This window comes from Chiloscyllium plagiosum, unplaced genomic scaffold (assembly GCF_037043375.1).
Source record: "Chiloscyllium plagiosum isolate Xiang-an unplaced genomic scaffold, Cpla_swu_hap1 HiC_scaffold_18, whole genome shotgun sequence".
Taxonomy (NCBI): Eukaryota; Metazoa; Chordata; class Chondrichthyes; order Orectolobiformes; family Hemiscylliidae; genus Chiloscyllium; species Chiloscyllium plagiosum.
The window spans coordinates 59,892,603-59,914,293 of record NW_028270156.1 but is presented as its reverse complement, the minus strand read 5'-3'; the positions used below and the strand labels follow the sequence as shown (position 1 = coordinate 59,914,293).

The window sequence follows — 21,691 nt, the reverse complement described above, 5'->3', positions numbered from 1 at the left end:
CACTGACTACTCATCCAGTAGCATGACCATCCATATCTTTGAACCTTAATACTACAGTTGATCCCTCTCTTGTGCGCATTATTGCGATAGTTCAGGCTTAACTTCTCTTCAATCACAAGAAGGGAACTAGAGATTGAATTAAAAGAAAGGATAGGAATGCAATTTGCTCTCCACATCTCTCTGTCCACAAATTGCAGTAAATTATTTAGCCAGTCTCCGAGGAAGAATGTGCATTTGAAATTTGTATTATGGAATCTGAAATGCATGGTTTGGTATTGGCTTTTGGAAGCCTTCATAGAGTCATAAAGCTGAACAGCATGGAAACTTCGGTCTAACTTGTCCATGCTGACCAGATATCCTAAATTAATCTAGTGCCATTTCCCAGCATTTGGCCCGTATCCGTCTAAACCCTTCCAATTCATTTACCCATCTAGATGCCTTTTAAATGTTGTAATTGTAGCCACCTCCACCACTTCCTCTGGCAGATCATTCCATATACTCACTACCCTCTGCGTGAAAAAGTTGTCCCTTCGGTCCTCCTCAAATATTTCTCCTCTCACCTTAAACTTATGCCCTCTAGTCCTGGACTCCCCCACCCCAGGGTTATGATTTTATAAACTTCTATAAGATCACCCTTCAGTCTCCGATGCTCCAAGGATTATAGCCCCAACTTATTCAGCCTCACCCTATAGCTCAAACCCTCCAACTCTGGCAACATCCTTTTAAATCTTTTTTTGAACCCTTTCAGGTTTCACAGCATCTTTCCTATATCAGGGAGACTAGAATTGCAAGCAGTATTCCAAAAATGGCCTAACCAATGTCCTGTACAGCAGCAACATGACCTGCCAACTCTTATTCTCAATGCACTGACCAATAAATGCAAGCATACCAAACACCGTCTTCACTATCCTGTTTACCACTTTCAAGGAATTACGAACCGGCAGCACTCCTCAGAAGCCTACTATTAAGTGTAAACCTCCTGCCCTGATCTGTCTTTCCAAAATACAGCACCTCCATCTGCCAATGTTGGCCCAATAGCCCATTTGATCAAGGTCCTGTTGTACTTTGAGCTAACCTTCTTTGCTGCCCACTACACCACCAATTTTGCAAACAAACTAACCATACCTCCTGTGTTCACATTCAACACTTTTTTATATTTTTTGCCAGACAATTATTTTATTTTGCTTTCCAACTGCCTTAAAGGTCAATTAAATCTGTTGAATAATTAATTTAACTTTTGGAGTTTCTGAAACTTTAAATAGAATTCTTTTTGAAATGGGTAGTGACATCCTCAAAACTTAAGTAAACCTCGGTTTTGGTATTTTACTCAGACTTTCAGGGAATAAACACATTTTTAAACTTATTGTGTAGTGTTGTGACAGAAAATGAATAAAGTCCATTTCCAGCTTTTAGTCTGTCACCTGTGAAAAGAATAGAATTACGGGTAACTTTGAGTCCTTGTTTTTTACAGTAAGTTTTACCATGAATGTGTTTTGTTTTAAACATTCTTAGCTGCTACTTTGTATTTGTGTCTGAGTCATGTTGGTGAGCATTATCAGTTCTTTGGCCATAGTGTGTCAAACCTGATTCTGCCCTCACCCCTTATTAACATGTGACAGTGAATCAGCAAAATTCTGGCCAGTTTTCACTTCTCAATAATGCCAAATAAATTAGTTTTGTTTACCAGTATACCAGTATCTGTTGTCAGATTCTTAACATTTGTTCAATTAGCAATTTTAATCTCCCAAACCTTTAACATAGAAACTTTGGACTTGTATAGCACAGAAGGAGGCTGTTAATACCATCATTAATTTGTTGCATTTGTTAATAGGATGTGGGCATCATGACTGGGCAGCATTTATTGCCCACCCCCAATTTCGCTGCAGAGCAGGTAGTGAGCTTTTTTTTTAACTCACTGCAGTCCCTGGAGTATAGCAGCACCCACCATGTCATTAGGAAGGCAGTTTTAATGTTTTTGAACTGATGATCGTGAAGGAATGGTAATGGGTGGGTGGGATCTTGCAGGTAAATGTGTTCCATGTATCTTCTGCTCTTGTCCTTCAAGTTTGCAAGGTTTGAAGGTTCTGTCAAAGCAGCCTTGGTGAGTTGTTGCCATGCTTCTTGGAGATGGTCCACACTCTGCCACTGAATATTGGTGATGAAGGAGTAAGTAATGGATAGAATGCCAGTCAAGCTACATCCCTCCAGGCCAGTGGAGAGTATTCCATCACACTTGTGACTTCTGTCTTAATGAGCAGGCATTGAGAAGGCAAGATATGAGTTACTCACCACAGAATTTTGAGCTTCTGACCTGGTTCTCCAGACACCTCCAGCATCACAGAAGCCAGTCTTCAGCTAATTTAATTTACTCCATGTGATATCAAGAAAGGCACTGGATATTGCAAAGAATATGGGCCCTGACAACATGCTGGCAATAAAATTGAAGACTTGTGCTCCAGAACTTGCCACTTCCCATGACCACGCTTTTCATTGTAGCTCCAACATGGGCATCTGCTTGGCAGTGTGGGAAAATTGACCAGCTATGTCCTGCACGCACACGTGCAGGACAAATTCATCCTGGCCTAAATGCTATCCTGTCAGCTTACTCTCTATGATTAGTAAAGTGATGGAAGAGAAATTTCTGGTCAGTGGAAACCTTAAAAATATTGATAATAGAAGTGTCAGGGTATTATTGAATGTGAAAAGGTATGGTTAAATTCTCTCTTATTGGAGATGGTCACTGCCTATCACTTATCAGCTCAAATCTGAATGTATTCAGGTCTTGCTGCTTTTGGACATGGACTGTATCAATATATGTGGTGTCACAAATGGCACTGAATATTGTGCAATCATCAGCAAACATGGTGTGTGACATGGTGGCACAGTGGTTAGCACTGCTGCCTCACAGCGCCGAGACCTGGGTTCAATTCCCGCATCAGTTTGTGGAGTTTGCACATTTTCCCCATGTCTGCGTGGGTTTCCTCCCACAGTCCAAACATGTGCAGTTTAGGTGAATTGGCCATGTTAGATTGCCCGTAGTGTTAGATGAACGGGTAGATGTATGGGAATGGGTCTGGGTCTGGGTGGGTTGCTCTTCGGAGAGTTAGTGTGGACTTGTTGGGCCGAAGGGCCTGTTTCCACACTACTGAATCTAATCTAAAAAAAAGATTACTTCTGACCTTGTGATGGAGGCAAGGTCAATGAAGCAGCTAAAGGTGGTTGGGCCTAAAACATTATCCTGAGGAACTTTTGCAGTAATATCCTGGAGTTGAGATGATTGATCTCCAATAATCACAAGACCTCCCTTTGTGCTAGTTGTGACTCCAAAACATTGAAGAATTTTCCCTTGATTCCCATTGACATTTGCTCGGACTCCGTGAAAAAATGGTCTTTTGCCACACTGGTAGTGCCCCGCACCTCTGAGCCACAAGGTGCAGATTCAAGGCGCACTTAATCAAGCCTCGTCAAATAATATATTCGAACAGTTTGCTTAAACGATTACTAGGTCTCCTTGATAACTTACTTAGTTAAACGCTGCATTGATGTCAAAGATAGTCATTGTCACTGTACCTCTGGAGTTCAGTTCTTTTGTCCATGTTTTGATCAAAACTGTAATGAGGGCAGGAAGTGAGTGGCGTTGGCGTAATCCAAACTGAACAACATTGAGCAGGCTATCTCTTTGCAAGTGTTGCTTGATATCATTGTTGAGAACACCTTCCATTAGTTTACTGATGTTGAGAGTACGTTGATAGGGGTAATTGACTGTGTTGGATGGGTCTTGCTTTTTGTGCACAGGACACACTTGGGCAGAGCCAGTGTTGTAGCTGGACTCATAGTATAACATCCATGCCACTTTAAAAAAAATCTAATTAGACTCGTCCTGTTTTTTAGCTGTTGATTTGTAGTATATTGTACAAGTAATATAACTGATTTCTGTTAATAAGAAGCTGTCTGCAGTTGGCAAATTTAGCCACAGCTTTGCTGGCCTGGTGGGACTTGAAACTTGACCTTATGGCTCGGAGGTGGGAGACACTACCACCCAGCCACAAGAGTGTTATACCTGCAGAATCAGATGTCATCAAGAGTTGCCTTACTGAAACACAATGTTGTAACACACAGGCCTTGAAAAAACAAAGTGTACATAATACATCCATAAGAATTCCCAATTAGTTGCTAGACTGAAAACACAGTGAACTTGGGGCAATGAAAACCATTTCAGAAGAGTAGCATGTCAGATTGTTGTACAATACAGCAATAATAATGAAATAGCAATAATAATGAAATAGCAATGTAATGAGCAGGTTAGTGCATAAATAGAACAAATGCATTTTATGATGTAGTTAATCCTGTTTCAATGTATGTACTGTTTCAGTTTAAACTATTGTTGGTATATAAATATTTCGGAAGAGTGAAACTCTGACCATGAAAGTTGATGGGAAATTTCTTTATTTGCTTTACTGAGCATTTTTTTTTCTTTAAAATGCATCAAATGATGCAAATATCCTTAAACCAATTTGGTTAGAAATATGCCATCAGTTACTAATGAATAGAAATGCAATTGCAGAGAATGTATCGAAGTGTTGTAGTACTTGGCTATGCATCCAACAGATACTAGTTTACATTGTGAGTTATCTATAGGTGGTTTGTCAGTTTTGCAACTTTTGGGTTCACAATAGCATAAATTAACTTTTTCTAAAGCTGTAAGTAACTACTGTAAACTTGACAAATACCATTCAAATAAAAAAAAATCAAGTCGATTTGGTACAAAGCCAGACTTTTGGAAATGAAGAATATTCCAGTCACTTGATAGAGATGAGCTTGGATACCAATTGGCATGTGTAATAGTTTGGTACATTTCCACGTTGTTGTGTAGTTGAATTTGATAGATAAAGAGATTTGTTTGTTAGATATTACCTGTCATGATTTGTTTTGTTGTTCTGTTGTACCTTGTTGCCCTCTTCTCTGAATCTCAGCACTGTAACTGGTTGATAAAAAGCAGGCAGAAATTTAAACTACTTCTGTTTGCCCTCATGTAGTCCTTTTGAAAGAATAGATTGAATATATTGGTCCTTAATACCTCTTGGTGATTGCATCGTTGAGACAGAGAACTTGCCCTGTTAGAAATTGCAGGTGCAGTTGTGACTTATGAAACTCAGTAGCATTGCAGCATCTAATATAAACCCTTTTGTTAATGATATGGTATTATCAAATTTGCTGTGCTTCAATAAAGTGTAAGCAGTCTAAAAATTACATATATTGGATGATTAACTTCAGTCAACCTTCAAACATTTTTAATGTATAAAAATGTTCCTTCTTATTTCATTTAGGCCCAAGGTCAGACTTTCAAATTTCCAGACATTTTTCCTCAAAAAGATCAAACTCCTGAAGCAGGCTCTATGGAAGATATCCAAAATAAGTTTCTGGAAGATGAGAAGCAGAAGCAGAAAGCAGACCCGCGGCGAGGAGGCGTCACTGAATGGTTTGGACTTTAAGAGAAACAACTTTTCAAAAGTTGTTCAAGCTTTTTTTTATAAAAGAAAATATTATTTTCCAGATAGCTTGCTGACCAAGCATGAACTGAGTGTTTTGTTTTGAAAGAGTGTCAACTCGGCAGGTTTCAGATGCCTCATATTGTTCATTGTGAGGGGTGCATCCTGTGGACATACACTCATCTTGTGTAATGTTTGCTGAGCAACAGCTGCTCTGAACAAGTGATTTGACTAGATTCTTGTAATCCATCATGAGGTGCTCTGTTGTAAGTTTCTTTGATTGAGCTTTGACGTTTGATGATTCGAAATCTGGTTGCCAGTCATTGGCGCTAACTCTTGAGCGTTTTGTCAGGATCCAGAACTGTGAATCCTTTGGGAGCTGCGCAAATGAGAATGTATATGTAAACACGTGAGGGCACTCCCAACAACTTCTATTAATTTGATGAAAGGTTAAATTCGACGCTGGTGGAACAAAATGAATTTATGCGAAGGCCAGATGTCATTGTTAACATATCATGCCTTCTGAAGAATTTATTGGATTACTGTGTATACTATTTTTGACACACAATCAAATTTGTTAATTGTAATGGTTCATTCTTAATAAAGCAACAGTCTAATATATCGTGAAATGATCTTGAATAAATTTTGCAATCATTTTATAGCACGTCCAGAAACTATGAAATATAATATTTCATGGCATCCCAACACAAATGGTGTTAAAAGACAAATTTAATGTATTCCAGTTGCTCAATGGTACTACGTTGAGTTTTCAGGCACTTTGTTACTCAAGGTGGATAAGGGCAGGTTATCCAAAATCTTGGGCCGACCTGAGTACCAGGTATTTAGAATCTTATCATGGTTTGGTGAAGAATATAGCCTTGTGAAATTGCAAGCAAATCTTGGTATTTAAAGAAAATCTGATGTCCTAAGACTGTCTCTTGATTTTTTTTAAAACATATATCAGTAGATAAATATTGCAAGATGTTCTACTTTCTGTTCGTCAGAATTTCAATATCCACAGAATTTTGTTTTTTTTTATTTGATTCTGCTTCTCCTATCTGTTATATTCACAGCTGGTTAGGCACTACATCATGAGCTTGAGAAACAAAACTGAGGGTTGGCATGGTAGCTCAGTGGTTAGCACTGCTGCCTTACAGTGCCAGATATCCAGGTTTGATTCCATCCGTGAATGAGTATCTGTGAGAAGTTTGCACAGTCTCCCTACATGGGTTTCTTTTGAGTGTTCCGGTTTATTTCCACAGTCCAAAGATGTACAGGTTAGGTGGATTGGCTATGCTAAATAGCCCATAGTGTCCAGCTATGTGCAGCCTAGGTGGATTAGCCATGGGAAATGCAGGGTTACAGGGAGACGGATGGGGGTGGGGGGGTTCTTCGGAGGGTTTGTGTGGACTCAATGGTCGGAATGTCCTGCTTCTTCACTGTATGGATTCTATGAATTCTGTGAACTGGGGAATAGGAAATAGGAGTTGCAAACAATTCATCAGTTGACTGTTAGAATCCAGACTTAGTCCTTGACACCAAGGCTGCATTTGACCATCATCTCATCTCACCTCCAGAGTTTGGCTCTTTTTTTTCTATGCTTTGAACCAAGGTTGTAATGAGGGCAAGAGTTGAGTGGCCCTGGCGAAACCCAAACTGAGCTTCAGTGAGTGTGTTGTTGCTAAGCACATGCTGCTTGGTAATGCTGTTAAATGACCCCCTTCCAATGCTTTATTGATGTTTGAGAATAGACTGATGTGGCGATAATTGGCAAAGTTGGATTTGTCTTACTTTTTGTGTCCAAGGACAAATTTGAGCAATTTTCTACATTGTCGGGTTGATGTCAGTGTTGTAGCTGTACTGAAACTGCTTGACTAGGGGAGTGGAAAGTTCTGGAGCACAAGGCTTCAGTACCTATTGCTGGAATGTTGTCAGGGCCCATTGCCTTTTCAGTATCCATTGCCTCCAAACCATGTCTTGATACGACTTGGAATGAATCAAGCCAGCTGAAAGTTAGCATCTACTTCATATTTCTGGCTTGAGGTTGTTATGAATGCATCAGCCTTATTAAAACACTTGCCCTAGAGGATGACTGTGGGCCTAGAAGGTGTACAGTTCGTTGGCCCCTGTTACTCTGGAACCTGTTGGCAGTGGTCAGTTTCATCCAAACTGAGTGCGTATCAATGATGAGATTAGGTAGCTATCAAAGTGGGTCAGTTGATGGGGGATCTAAGATGGCGGCGATCTGAGAATATCACACTGCAGAGCTTCGGATCGCAGCAGGAGCAAAATGGTCCTTTAACCTGCCCAACCCAGGTCATCGGGATTTCTTGGGGCATTGGAAAGATTGTGGAGCCCCAAGAAACATTTAAAAATTGAATTACCTGTATTTTCAGCTGTCCAGAAATGCCTAAAAAGGGAGGAGGAGCGTCCTAGGCCGGGCCTGCAGCTCATCCTGCAGCAGCCTCGGAGCTGATTACTCTCCAGGACCTGGTGAACCAGCTCTCGAAATCTTGCGAGATGCTGGGGAAACGGATTGAAGAGAAGCTGGCTGCAGTCTCTCTCTCGCAGCAGAAGCATGAGTAGCAGCTGAGAGACCTGGAGAAGAGGACGGATGAGGTGGAGCACAGGGTCACAGTGGTGGAAGCTGGTGCCAGTTCATTCAAGGATGAGATCCAAGCCCTGAAGACGCAGGTTCTTAACTTGCGTGACCAAGTGAATGATCTTGAAAACGGGGGCAGGAGAAAAAACATTCGGATCATCGGTCTGCCTGAGGGTAAGGAAGGTGAGCGGCGTGCGGAATTTGTTGAAGATTGGCTTCCGAAATTCCTTGACTTGGAGACTGGCATGAGAGGATTGAAGATAGGGCTCACCGGGTCGCAGCGTGGAGGTCAGGTCCTTTCCTGGTGCAGTTCCATTATTACCGGGATAAGGAGAGAGTCACGGAGGCTTCCAGATTCCAGGGGAAGGATCCAAAGGCCCTAATTTACGAGGGGGTCTAAGATCATGTTTTTTCAGGACTTTTCAGCGGCGGTGATCCAGAAACGAAAATCGTATGATGGTGTCAAGAGAAGACTAAAGGAGCGTGGGATTCAGTACTCCCTGAGATATCCGGCAGTGCTTCGGATCACCTTAGATGGATCCATGCATCTCTTTGACACATCGGAGAAGGCAAGAGACTTTGTGGACAAACTAACCTAATTTAAACAATTGTAGTATGTATAAATATTGTTGCTTGGGTATGCTTTTATCATTCTGTAAAAGAAATGGAGGAAATCCGTTTGGAGCTTTGTTTTTCCCCCTTATTTTTCCTCTATTGATAATAATTTGGTTCAAACTATGTCAGGTGGTGGTTAAGATGTACATTTTAAATTTCTAAGTTAGGACATACCAAAGGATGGGTGGGGTATTTATTCCCTTTTTTTTATAAAATAAATTCTATGGGGGTGTTTATTCTTTGTAGCTTGTGCTTGCGATGCGGCTCTAGCTGGGAGAAGTGAAGGTGGTTGAAATGGTTAGATGCCTATTTATGGGCAGTTCGGGACGGGTAGTTGCCCCCTCTGGGCAGGGGGTGAGTTCCCCTACTCAGCGCTATTGGCGCATTATATGTTGGTTTGTTTTCTGGTTTTTGTTTTTTTATTTTTAATAATTTTGTATGTTTGTTAAATGTAATGGTTTTAGTTTATGTAGTTTTTATATTTGGTGGATCATGCAATACTAAGGCTCAGCAATTTGTGGTTCGGGTTCCTCCTCTCTGGAATTTAAATGTAATTGCAGAAGGTTATGGCTAATGATTTGATTAAATGGTGTACCTGGAATATCAAGGCAAGTCACTCACCAATTAAGAGGAAGAAGGTACTCTTGAGTCTTAGAAAGGAGAAGGTGGATATTGCTTTGTTAAAGGAGACACATTTGGATAACAAGGAACATCTGAAATTACAGCAGAATGGCTTTGACCGAGTTTATTTTTCATCATTTAATACCAGAAGTAGGGGAGTGACTATATTGGTTAGGAAAAATCTCATTTAAATTGTTAGAATGTGTTAAAGACACATACGGGAGGTTTGTAATTCTTAAAGCCTTGATAAATGGGGAAGAATATGGTATTTTAAATATTTATTGTTCCCCAGCTCATCCTCTTAAATTCTTGGTAGATGCTTTTTCTAAACTGATAAATCTCAAGTCTCGGCACATCATTATAGGGGGAGATTTTAACTGCCTCATGGACCCCACAGTAGACAGGTTGCCTACAGGTCCCTCGATACCCTCTGCACAAACTAAACAGTTATTGGGTTTGTGTGGGGAATTAGGGTTGGTGGACGTCTACAGGTAGGAATTTCAAGTTTTTCTCCAATCCGCATAGATGTCACACAAGGATTGATTTTTTTTTTTCTGACCCTTGTGGTAACCCTGGATCTGGTGGCATCCTGTACGATTGGTAATATTGCCATCTCTGGTCATGCTCCAGTGTACCTTATGGTTAAGATTAAGGATGTTACAGTGGATTCAAAGTACTGGCGAATGGACCCCTTTATTCTCATGGACAGTAAGTTTGTGGAGTATTTCTCTAGGGAATTTCGGGCATTCCTAGACATCAACAGAGGCTCGGTTGATAGCTCATCTGTTCTCTGGGAAACTGCCAAAACTTATGCCAGGGGGTTAGTTATTTCATATTCCACCAGTAGGAAGCGGCAGAAGGGTGAGCAGCAATGTCTCCTTTGAAGCACGGAAGAAGGCAGCTGAGAAGGCCTATTTTGACAGACCCTCGTTGGTCAAACTACAGAGGATTACGGCCCTGCGGTCTGCACTAAATTCAGTGGTCATGCAGACGGCAAAGAAGGAGCTGGCTTTTGCAAAGCAAAGGTTATATGAGCATGGTGACAAGCCAGGCAAATGCTTAGCTTACCTTGCCAGAAAGAGAAGTGCCCCACAAACCATTACAGCGATTAGGGAAGGGTCTGGGAACCTACTGTGTGATTCTAAAAAGATTAATGTGGTGTTCCAGAGATTCTACTCTAAGTTATATCAGTCTGAGAATTGTGAGGAGGGGCAGGCCAAAATGGAATCCTTTTTTAGAGATCTGAAGCTCCTGGGTGTGGAGCAACAAGTGCAGGAAGCTGAGAGGAGAAAGTGAGGTCTGCAGATGCTGGAGATCAGAGATGGAAATGTGTTGCTGGAAAAGCGCAGCAGGTCAGGCAGCATCTAGGGAACAGGAGAATCGACGTTTCGCGCATTAGCCCTTCTTCAGGAATCCTTCTGTGAGGCAGCTTCAGAGTGGAAAAGCGCCCAGTCCTGACGGACTTCCCAGTGAATTCTATAAGGAATTTGTAAGTATACTGTCAGGCCTGATTGTCTCCCACCATCTCTGAGAGAGGCCAATATTTCACTTATCCTTAAAAAAGGAAGGATCCGGAAGACTGTGCTTCATAGATGCCCATCTCGCTCTTAAATGTGGACTTTAAGATCCTCTCTAAGGCTCTCTTGTTAAGGCTGGAGTCTGTGTTACCCTCTATTATTAAAGAGGATCAGACAGGCTTCATAAAGGGTCGCAGATCCTCCAATAATGTTAGGAGGCTGCTTAATGTAATTCAAGCATGCCAACAGCAGTCAATACAGGGATTGGTGATTTCTTTAGATGCAGAGAAGGCATTTGACCGAGTTGAGTGGCCGTACCTTTTCTATACCCTAGACTGGTTTGGTCTGTGCGAAGTTTTCATAAGATGGGTAAAGGTTCTCTACAGTGTACCTCTCGTGGGGTACGATCAAGCAATTTTAATATTTCTAGGGGCAGCCGGCAGGGCTGTCCCCTTTCACCATTACTTTTTACGTTGGTGATTGAACCGTTGGCAGAGGCCATTCGTGAGGATCTCAATATATCAGCTCCACAAGTGGGGTCAAGATTACAGAAGATCTCGCTGTATGCAGACGATGTTCTAATTTTCTTGACAAATCCAGCAGTTTCAGTGCCTTGCCTGATACAATGCATTCACGCGTTTGGTGCTTTTTCAGGGTATAAGGTTAATTTTGCTAAATCAGAGGCTATGCCTAGGGGTGGTCTTACGAAAGAGTTGGCTCTTGAGAGTGATTCTAGATTCCCATTTCGGTGGTCACAGGGGGGTTTTGTGTACGAGTACGAGTACGAGTTACCTAATAGAGACCTAATTCATTTTTTCAACTTTATTTTTTTTTAATAAAATCCCTCACTTTTGACTGATCCCTACAAATCTGACATAGAAAGAGGGGTGCAAAGGGCTAAGAGTACACTCTTTGTCAGTACTTTATATCACCAATTGTGGGGTGCCACCTCAGATGAGTCTGATCGACTCCGCAGGATGTGGGAAAGAGAGCTGGGGGTGTTGAAGTTTCTTCAGAGGCATGGGAGGATATTTGGGAGAATGCAAGGAAGATATCCATTTGCAATAAGACCCATGTTTTATAGTTGAAGATTATCCACAGGGTCCACTTAGCCCCAGACCATTTGTCAAAATTTAAGCCAGGGATATCTTCGACATGTCCCAAGTGCAAGGTCTGCATGGGTACTCTTACCCATTGTCTTTGGTCTTGTGACAGGCTTCAAACATATTGGAGTACTGTGGTGGGTGCAATGGAGAGAGAGGATTTTAGGTGTAGGGGTGGAGAAGGACCCTATTTCTCTCCTTTTGGGCCTACTCATTGTATTTCCTGCAGACGCGCATGAGAAAAACTTTTCAATATTCTTACATTCTGTGCAAGGAAGAATATCTTGCGAGGTTGGATATCCGAAAACCCCCCAGGCCTGTCGGGTTGGCGGAAGATTGTTATGGAGCATATTCCCCTGGATTTTCTCACAAATATGGTACACCACAAAACTGAGAATTTTTACAAGACATGGCAACTCTTTTTGAAATACCTGGATACAGATTTATCTGCCACACTAACAAGGGCTTTTATATAGCCGTAACAATTGTGTTTCATGACTCCAATATCCAGGTAGGAGGAACTGTGAATGTATGAGTGTTTTGTTTGGCTGGGCTGAGTTATTACTATTTATTTGTTTATTGTTAGTATTTATTTATTTAGTTAAAGAGCTAGTTTAGGGTTTTTTTTTAAATTTTATACTTCTCTATATATGTTTATACATTTGTATAGGAGGGTGGGTTGGGGAATTTTTTTTATTATTTGGGTTTAGTTTTGTACTATTTTTGTACTGTTATGGATTGCATTGTTTTGTATTTGTAATATTTAAAAATCTATTTTTTCTTAATAAAAATATATTATGAAAAGAAGTGGGTCAGTTACGATAAATCGTGGTACGGTACGATACTAAAAGTTATTGGTGTTGGTATAAACAATTTCAGTGCATAATAGATATTATTGAGAAATTTGTTCTTTGTTTGCTTGGTTGTGAGCAACTGCTTGCGCTAATAATACGGGGATGACTGGTGTCAGTGCAAAGTTGGAAATTGGGCTGCAAGTCTGCTGTGCTGTTGCAAATTCGGGATGACTTGAGAGGCTGAAGATGAGTATTTCATTGCTAAGGCAGGTTTCCAGTTTTATCTATACTTTGTTCTAGGGAACAGAAATGAGTCATATTTCCATTTATACCTAATTTCACAGAGACTTTTGTGGAATGTCAGGACCTCTATCGATGAAAGTCTGACTTGACAACTTAACCTTTGCCCCCACCACCACCACCTTTCCCAAAGATGGGAGTGGTGACTGGTGACCTTGAAACTGCTGGTGCTGGAAACAATTGCATGTGTCAATAGACATGCTGGCAACGAAGAGCTGTGTGGAAGGATTTTGGAGTAGGAATTTTGCATTCTCCAGTCAGGTCAATGAAGACTTTCAAAAAGTTCATTTAGAGTGTATCGAAAAAGTGGAATGGGGGAGATGGGATATCAAATTCGGGAGTGTGTTTGGATAGGTTTCGAAGCTGGTGGTGTAACAACAGCTGAGGGACGTGGGATATGTTGTGGGGAACCGGTCATGGCTATCAGCAGGTCCTATAAGAGGGTAACAAGACCAAAAGTGGCTCAACTCTTGATAAGGTATATCCTTAGTAATGCCCAGCTGGCAGGAAGAGTGGGCGTTCAGTGAACAGACCTAGAATGGGGGTGGCACCCCTTGGCATCATGAGACCAGTTGGGTAGGATAAAGACTTCCAAAGCTATTTGGGTGACCATCTGTAAGATGGAAGGCCTCAGCTGTCAGTCAGGTCACAACTGCCTGATTTTGAGATTTATGATGGTGAGGGACGATGCCATTAGCAGGTAAGGCAAAACCTGGATATCAGGAGGGCAAAGGAGAGGAAAGAAGTGCAAGAGGCAACAGAGGCTAAACCCTGAATACCGCATTGATTACTGAAGGTGGTGTCATCTGGAGATGACAAAGAACCAGAGCCTTAGCAGATAGAGACATTTTTTAGGTAAATGGTCACAAGGTGTCTTATCCTCTCTGCCAAAAAACCCTCCCCTCACCGTATTAGTCACCATACCCCATAAGTGACAATCAGTCCTTTGACCTTGAATCTCTTTGTCTCTTGCTGTTTTCAAAGATTTGCACTGGAACTTGGCATCTCAAAAACACTGCACACCACTGAATCACACAGGTCATTGATGCCCACTTTGGCAAAGCTCGAGAACGCATTCATTTACAGCAGACATGACCTTTCAGGGTCAGAGGATATTTGGTTCCACTATCATCACTGCATTCATCAAGTGTAAGTTGCATCCAAATGACCATCAAACCATCCAACCACCAGTTAGTGAAATTGAAAATCACCAAAGACTTCCATTCCTTGAAAAATTAACTGGTTTGCGACAACAACAGGAGCTTTGTCGATGTGATACACACTTTCTTGGCAGCAGCTGTGACTGTGCTACCCTAGGACTTCCTCAGATCTTCACTTCAACATCCAAAAGTAACATGGATGGCTTTTTGGGCACAAGGGAACCTGTTGAAAAGGTATCCAGACAAAAACACGAGCAATACAGTCAATGCCAAGAATTAAAGGTCAGTATTACTCGGGTGGCGGTATCTGCTACTGCAACCTAGTTCTTAGCACAGAATGGTGGAAAAAGAATTGGATCCTTCAGTGTCTGAGGATACATATTTCACATGGAGAAAGGTGAATTTTGCCAAGTTGCAATGTAAATCATACAACCTCAACAAATGCACACACTCCCAAAATCAGTCTGGGACAGTGCTTCATTTGTGAATATTTATTGTACATCAAGGCATTTAAAATCTGTTCTTGAATTTCAGTACAAAATGAAGTATAATTTTTATAGATTGAGGGCTTCCCCATTCCCTCCTTCCTCTCTTTCCCCCTCCGTTGAACCAAATTGCTCCATTGTAACTCCTTTGTGAAATTCTGTCAATGTTTTTTATGATACTAGTGAACCTTTGGCTGCTTTTGTTTGGCAGTGGTTACCTCTCCATAAAATTTGTCATTGATTTATTTCATAGGTGGTTAAATTGATTTCTCTTTCCCCACCTCAATAAGAAATGAGAAATATTAGGGCTCATTAATCCCATTTCATTATAATTAAAACAAGCGCTGACTTTGTTTCTTCATAAAGTTGCTTTGGTCCAACAAAGTGGCTTGATATTGTCTGTTCAGATTGTTGTCTCGTGAGTCTGTGGAATTATTTAATTGCAATCTGGACACTCATTTTCTGACTGGATTGACTGCTGTGGTGTTGAAGTCAGGTGTGGCAGAACAATAACAAAAAGATATTTGAACATACTTCACTTCTAATGCAGCATTTTTGAAGTGTGGCCAATGTACTTCTCTAGAAAATGTGGTCGGCAATTTGTGTACAGCAAGATCCCAGAAACTGCACTGTGATACTGACCAGATTATCTATTTTTGTTGATAATTGTAGGATAATCATTGACTGAGATACCAGGCAGAACTCCTCTGATTATTTTCAAAATAGTGTCACACGATGTTTTATGTCCTAAGAAGTCAAACTGGATATTGGTTTAACATCTTATGTGATGTCTGCACCTCTTCTCATGCAGTGCTTCTTCAGTTTCTAGATTTTTGTGTGCCCATGTCTCCAGAATTCGAATTCAGAGATGAAAGTGCTTATGTTGAAACAAGATACCATTCACTTCCTCAGGTATAAGATCTCAAGGAAAGCAAAATTCTTTACAATACTTATTCCTCAACTGTCACCCATAAAACTGATTATCTGGTCATTATAGTATTGCTGATTCAGGGGTTTGCTGTGATTGCCTGCTGCATTTCCTACATTACAATAGTACCCACTCTTCTGAAAAGGGCTTCATGGGCTGAAAAGCACTTGAAGTGTTGAAGTCAAAAACACTTAAACATGCAGTTGCACAGGTGCTGAGTAAGTACGTGTTCTCAGTCTCTCCCTCTCTCTCTGTCTCTTTCTCCCCCCCCCACCTCCCTCTCTGTCTCTCTTCTCCTCCAACATGGTTTCTTATGCTGCATCATTTCTGCTTGCTGTTTGTTTCCTGTAGAATATCTGTGGACATTACAGGTGACACGGTGTATTGCTCTTGCCTATCTATAACATTTAAATGTAGTCCAGTAGTTTCAAAGATTTGCAATTATTCTTCAACTGATTACATTACAATGTGGAAACAGGCCCTTCGGCCCAACAAGTCCACACCGACCCGCCGAAGCGCAACCCACCCTAAACCCTACATTTTCCCTTTACCTAACACTACGGGCAATTTAGCATGGCCAATTCACCTAACCTGCACATCTTTGGACTGTGGGAGGAAACCGGAGCACCCGGAGGAAACCCACGCAGACACTGCGAGAACGTGCAAACTCCACAAATGTCAGTCGCCTGAGGTGGGAATTGAACCCTCACCTTTACCTCACCTTATCTGTTGCTAAAACCCTCATCAATGTCTTTGCTCCCTCTAACTTTTACTATTCCAATGTACACGTGGTCTACATTCTAGTCTTTGGAAGTTTAGGCCATCCAAATCTTTGCTGCCCTATACTTAACACTGGGTCAAGAACTGTATTACCCCTGTGATTGTTCAGTTCCCAGTTCAGCAGTGCCTCAATTTTAAAGTTCTTCTCCATGACTTTAAATCCTTCCAGACGTTCAATAAATAAAAGTTGTTGTGTTGTTGATGGCACAGTGCAAATATTCATCTAAGTCCTAGAAATCACGATTAAATCAAGGGCAGAATTTGTCTGTGGCATGCAATGTGTAATTAGATATCATATGTAGAAGATTTATTCAAGATTGCACCGTGAGAGTTTTTACAGCAAAGATTAATTTTGAGTGCCTTTTTAAACTGACTTCTGAAATTACTTTTTTCAACATGAAATTTAAAGAACCACATCTGAATAATTTGAAAAGCATTTAAACATGTCATGCTAGAGCCAGCCTCATTTTTTTTTGGAGAAAGAAATATTTTGACTACATAGTACTCTGAATATAGTTAATGACTCATGCAATCTTCCAATGGCTTATCAAAGATTCCAAATTTTTTTTTAACATGGTTGACATGATTGCTGGCTGTATCATCTATGACTGTTAGAATTCCCATACGCTCAAAATTAGGGATGAAGGACTGAGGTCTAATTGCAAAGTGATTGGTATGATGCGTTGCCATAGGAATACACAAACACAAGCTCTCATAGATCATGGTGACCGTCTTCTCTCATTACAAAGGATTCCCTCTTATCAGTGCTCTATGTTCCGACCACCTCAGCAGTTACCAAAGTTTACCATATGGATTATGTTATAGGGCTGAGCAGACTGTGGATTTTGACATGCAGTCTGACACCAGACAGTCTCTGATGATAACCCCTGGAGCTTTGGGAACAGCTTGACTTTACAAGTAATGATCAGAGAACCTGGCATGTGTTTGTGATCACTGCGAAAAGCAAATTGACTAATGATCTGTAAATGATGTCATTAGATAATTAAATGAATGCTGGCCTTTTTTTGATTGGTTAACACAGTCAAAGTTATAACTGTTTAGCGGGGGAAACTTGACATCAGGGAAAACACTTTTATTGGTAAAGTTTTTTTCTGCAGTTTATTGCAAAGCTGCCACTTCAGATGAAGGGTTGACCGTGCACCATCCCACGGAGATAAGGAGTTCCTGTATCTAAACTGTTCACAACCAAGGGAGGCCTTGCGATTAGCTTTTGTATATTTTCCCTATGAATCACACCTTCTTCACTGACGGGTGAAGGATAATGGGTACTAACCTGTGTCTATCCATTTAAAGCTAGGAAATCGTTATTCAAAATAAATGCTCTCTTGTTGCTGAGTTTTGAACAGAATGTTCCAGATTACGATGATTTTGATAGTTTCAGACTACAGTTGAGGAGCACAGCACTGGATTTTACAGTGCAGTTTCGGTACATGCTGCTTAAAGTGTGTGAGGAGCTATTGTTTTATAGTAACAGATGATGTGCCATGATAAATAAGTACACCGATACAATCTGTATTATTACTTTTTGTCTGTTTATGACAGCGTTTTAACTAATGAATTGAATTTCAAAATGCTGATTTTTTTTTCATAAAAATTGTAAATGTGCAGCGTACATTATTATATGTTGTCAGATTTTTTTACTCTTTTTAAGGACATATTACAGGATGAGAAGGGTTTTCAAAGTCACAGCGTTTAACAACTCTGGGTGAAAGGCACAACCTTTGATTTCATAAAATTAGAAAGGGAGTGCTCAATACAGCATTATTGCAGTGGGAACCCAGAGGCTTTGAGCTTGGGTGCGATTCCTGAGCTTTGGAAACATTCTAAATTAGAGTCATACAGCATGGAGACAGGCCCTTTGACCCAAACTAGTCCATGCTGACAAAAATATCCACCTACTCCATCCCCATTTCCCTGTGCTTGGCCAATATCCTTCTACACCTTTCCTATCCACTTATTTGTCTAATGCTTTTTAAACGTTGTTAATGTACCCACTTCAACAGCTTCTGCTGGCAGCTCACTTCATATGCGTATCACCCTCTGTGTAAAAAGAAAAGTTGCCCCTCAAGTTCCCTTTTTCTCTTTCCCCTCTAACCTTAAATTGATGCTGTCTAGTCTGTGACTCCCCAACCCTGGAAAAAAGACTGAGTGCATTCATCCTATCCATGCCTCTCATGATCTTATACACTTCTATCAGATCCCCCACCCCTCTCCCAGTCTCCTACAGTCTAAAGCAAAAGGTCCTGGCTGGTCCAAACTCAACCTATAACTCAGATTGTGGAGTCCTGGCAACATCCTTTCCAGTTTAATAACATCCTTCCTATAACCAGGGTGACCAAAACTGAGCACAATACTCCAAGTGCGGTCTCACCAATGTCCCGAACAACTGCAACATTACTTTCCAACTTCTATACTCAGTGCCCTGACCAGTGTGCCAAAAGCCTTCTTCACTGCCCTGCCCTGTCACTCCACTTTCAGAGAACTGTGCACTTGAACTCCAAGGTCCCTCTGTTCCACTACACTCCTTAAGGCCCTACCATTCACCATGAAACACCTATCTTGATTTGACTTTCTAAAATGCAAGACCTCATACTCCACTAAACTCCATTTGTCAATTCTTGGCCCACTTCCTCAGCTGATCAAGGTCCTGCTGCAATGTTTGATAACCTTCCTTGCTGTCCATGATATCGCCTATTTTAGTGTCATCTGCAAACTTGCTAATCATGCCTTATTCTCATCCAAATCATTGATATAGATAACAAACAGTACCGACACCTGGGGCACTCCACAAGCCTAAGGCCTCCATCCATGTCCTTTCACTATAACCCTCTGCTTCCTACCATTAATCCAGTTGTGTATCCAATTTGCCAGCTCCCCCTGCATTCCTTGCGGTCTAACCTTCCAAAGTAGCCTTTCATGTGGAATGTTATCAAAGGCCTACCTGAAATTCATATAGACTGCATGTACCACCCTGCCCTGATCAACCTTCCTGGTCACTCCATCATTGGATTTGCCATTGTTACACTGGCTGTAAAACTGGGTCGAAGGTCTTGAGATTTGGCAAAAGTTTAGATTGGATGACTTTGAGAATGAATAACATTGTACTGGCAGGGTTGCTCAGAGAGAAGAATCCTTGAGTTTAATGGCTACTTCTCTTTGCACTTTTTTAGAATTTACCTATTTCATAAATCTTCTGCTGATCTGGCCTAGTGTCTCCTTATGCGGGAGTCATGTCAAATTTTGTTTGATATTGTTTAGAAGATGCCTTGGGATGTTTTATTATGTTAAAGATACAACACAAATTCTGTTTGGTATTAACCATAACGGGGCCAACAGGGTAGCCCATGTGTTTGGATTCTTTGTATTAATATTAAAAGATGTGTTCGGCTATGGACCAAGTGCTAGAAAATAGGGTTAGAATATTTAAGTGGCTGTTTTTGACCAATTTAAATTCAGTGGGGTGAAGGGCCTTTTTCTGTGATATAGTTATCCATGATGCTATGAGCAAGCAAATACGCACAAAAATAATTCATGTTTATGATTAGCATATGGCATTGCTGCAATGAAAAATGCCGACATTAATACTTCACCCAGGATGTCTATTATATTCCATACTATTTTTATCAACAATGGGGCAGCACGGTGGCTCAGTGGTTAGCACTGCTGCTTCACAGGCCAGGGACCTGGGTTCGATTCCAGCCTCGGGTGATTGTCTTTGTGGAGTTTGCACATTCTCCCCGTGTCTGCGTGGATTTCCTCCGGGTGCTCTAGTTTCCTCCCACAGTCCAAAGATGTGTAGGTCAGGTGAATTAACCATGCTAAATTGCCTATCGTATTCAGGGATGCGTAGGTTAGGTGCATTAGTCAGTGGTAAACATAGAATAATAGGGTTGGGGCAATGGGTCTGGGTGGGTTACTCTTTGGAAGATTGGTGTGGGCTTGTTGGGCCGAAGGGCCTGTTTCCACACTGTAGGGAATCTAGTCTAATCTAATACAAAAAAAGAATATTTAGCTACAGCTGTATTACATTTAGTGTAGTGCCGTTTGCAGCAAGCTTGTGTTTATGTTCTCTGCACATTCGCCATAACTGTGAAAGCACAGAAAGCAAGTCAAAATTATGTAAAAATTGAGAGGATAAGACCCCATCATGGCATTGAATAAGACAGACCAGTTTGGAAAGCAAAGGTGGGAAGGAATGGGGCAGCAGGGGGAGCCATTTGGCAGCAGGAGAAATGAGCTTGAGGCAGCTGTACTTTGGGATTGATTTAGAGCTATGAAAACTATAATGTAAAAGTGTTTAAGCATGAAAGGAAGGCTTGACAGGAAAACAATTTGATACTTTGAGGAAGTGTATTTTCTAACTTCTGCATGATGAAAGATCAAGTGAGGTGATTCAGTAAAATTGGGTGCTATGTGATATTTACCAAAATATCTGCTTGAAACCATTGCTTAATTGCACTTTCCTTTGAATATCTATCTAATAGGAAAACATTATATCATACACTGTGGACCTACTTGTGTGCTACAGTAGACAACTCATTCATCCTTCAATGCTTGTATTTTGACATCACTTAGATTATTTTCCATGCTCCACTCCATTATTTATTTTAGTACTAAACATAACTAGCAACTATTGGGATGGAGACTGTAGCTAGCTGTGAGCTTGAATGGGCGTGTGTCATGGGCTACTATAGATGCATTACATAGACGAGGCTTGTAATCCCTGAATGTATGAGCTTAAAGGATGATCTAATTGATTTTTTTAAGATGATTAAAGTTGATAATTTTTTTGTGGTATGTAATTTGAGAGCAAGAAGGCATCACTTTAAAATTGGCTATTTGGAGATGATGTCAGGAAGCACGTTTTCACCCAAGGGCTAACAGAAAGTCGGAACTCTTGCTCTCAAAACGGTGTTGACTCCAGGTTAGTTGGTCATGTCAAAGCCAGGATTCATAGACATTTGCTAAACAAGGGTAGGACTAGTTATGGAAACAAAACAGTGAATTTCGTTAAGATGAAAATCAATGCTGGTTCTATTGAGTGACTGAACAGGCTGAAGGGACTGAATTACCTTCTCTTGTTCCTATGTTATGCTATCACGTCCAATTTTGAAATTGACAAATGCATTAGCTGCGAATATTTGATGTTTTGCAGAGGAAATCAGATGGTGAATTTCCTGGATGGTCAGTCGATAAAGGTATCATCTGATGAAATGCAAAGCTATGCCATACCTAGACAGTCCTGGGTTCAGTTTCATTTAATTCCCCTTTTTTAG

The 21,691-nt window shown here is 40.9% G+C and overlaps 1 protein-coding gene across 2 annotated transcripts in view; it reads left to right on the top strand.

Moving 5' to 3' along the window:
* Positions 1-21,691, top strand: part of mrpl23 (mitochondrial ribosomal protein L23) — an 85,705-nt gene that overhangs the window by 31,115 nt on the left and 32,899 nt on the right. Inside the window, exon 5 of one of the 2 annotated variants that reach the window (XM_087996712.1) lies at positions 5,328-6,108. The exons of the other annotated variant lie outside the window; for it this stretch is intronic. Coding sequence (XP_087852838.1) covers positions 5,328-5,492 — 165 coding nt within the window. The 3' untranslated portion in view covers positions 5,493-6,108. Of the gene's footprint in view, positions 1-5,327; positions 6,109-21,691 lie in introns of those variants that run through there. 2 annotated transcript variants of the gene reach the window in all.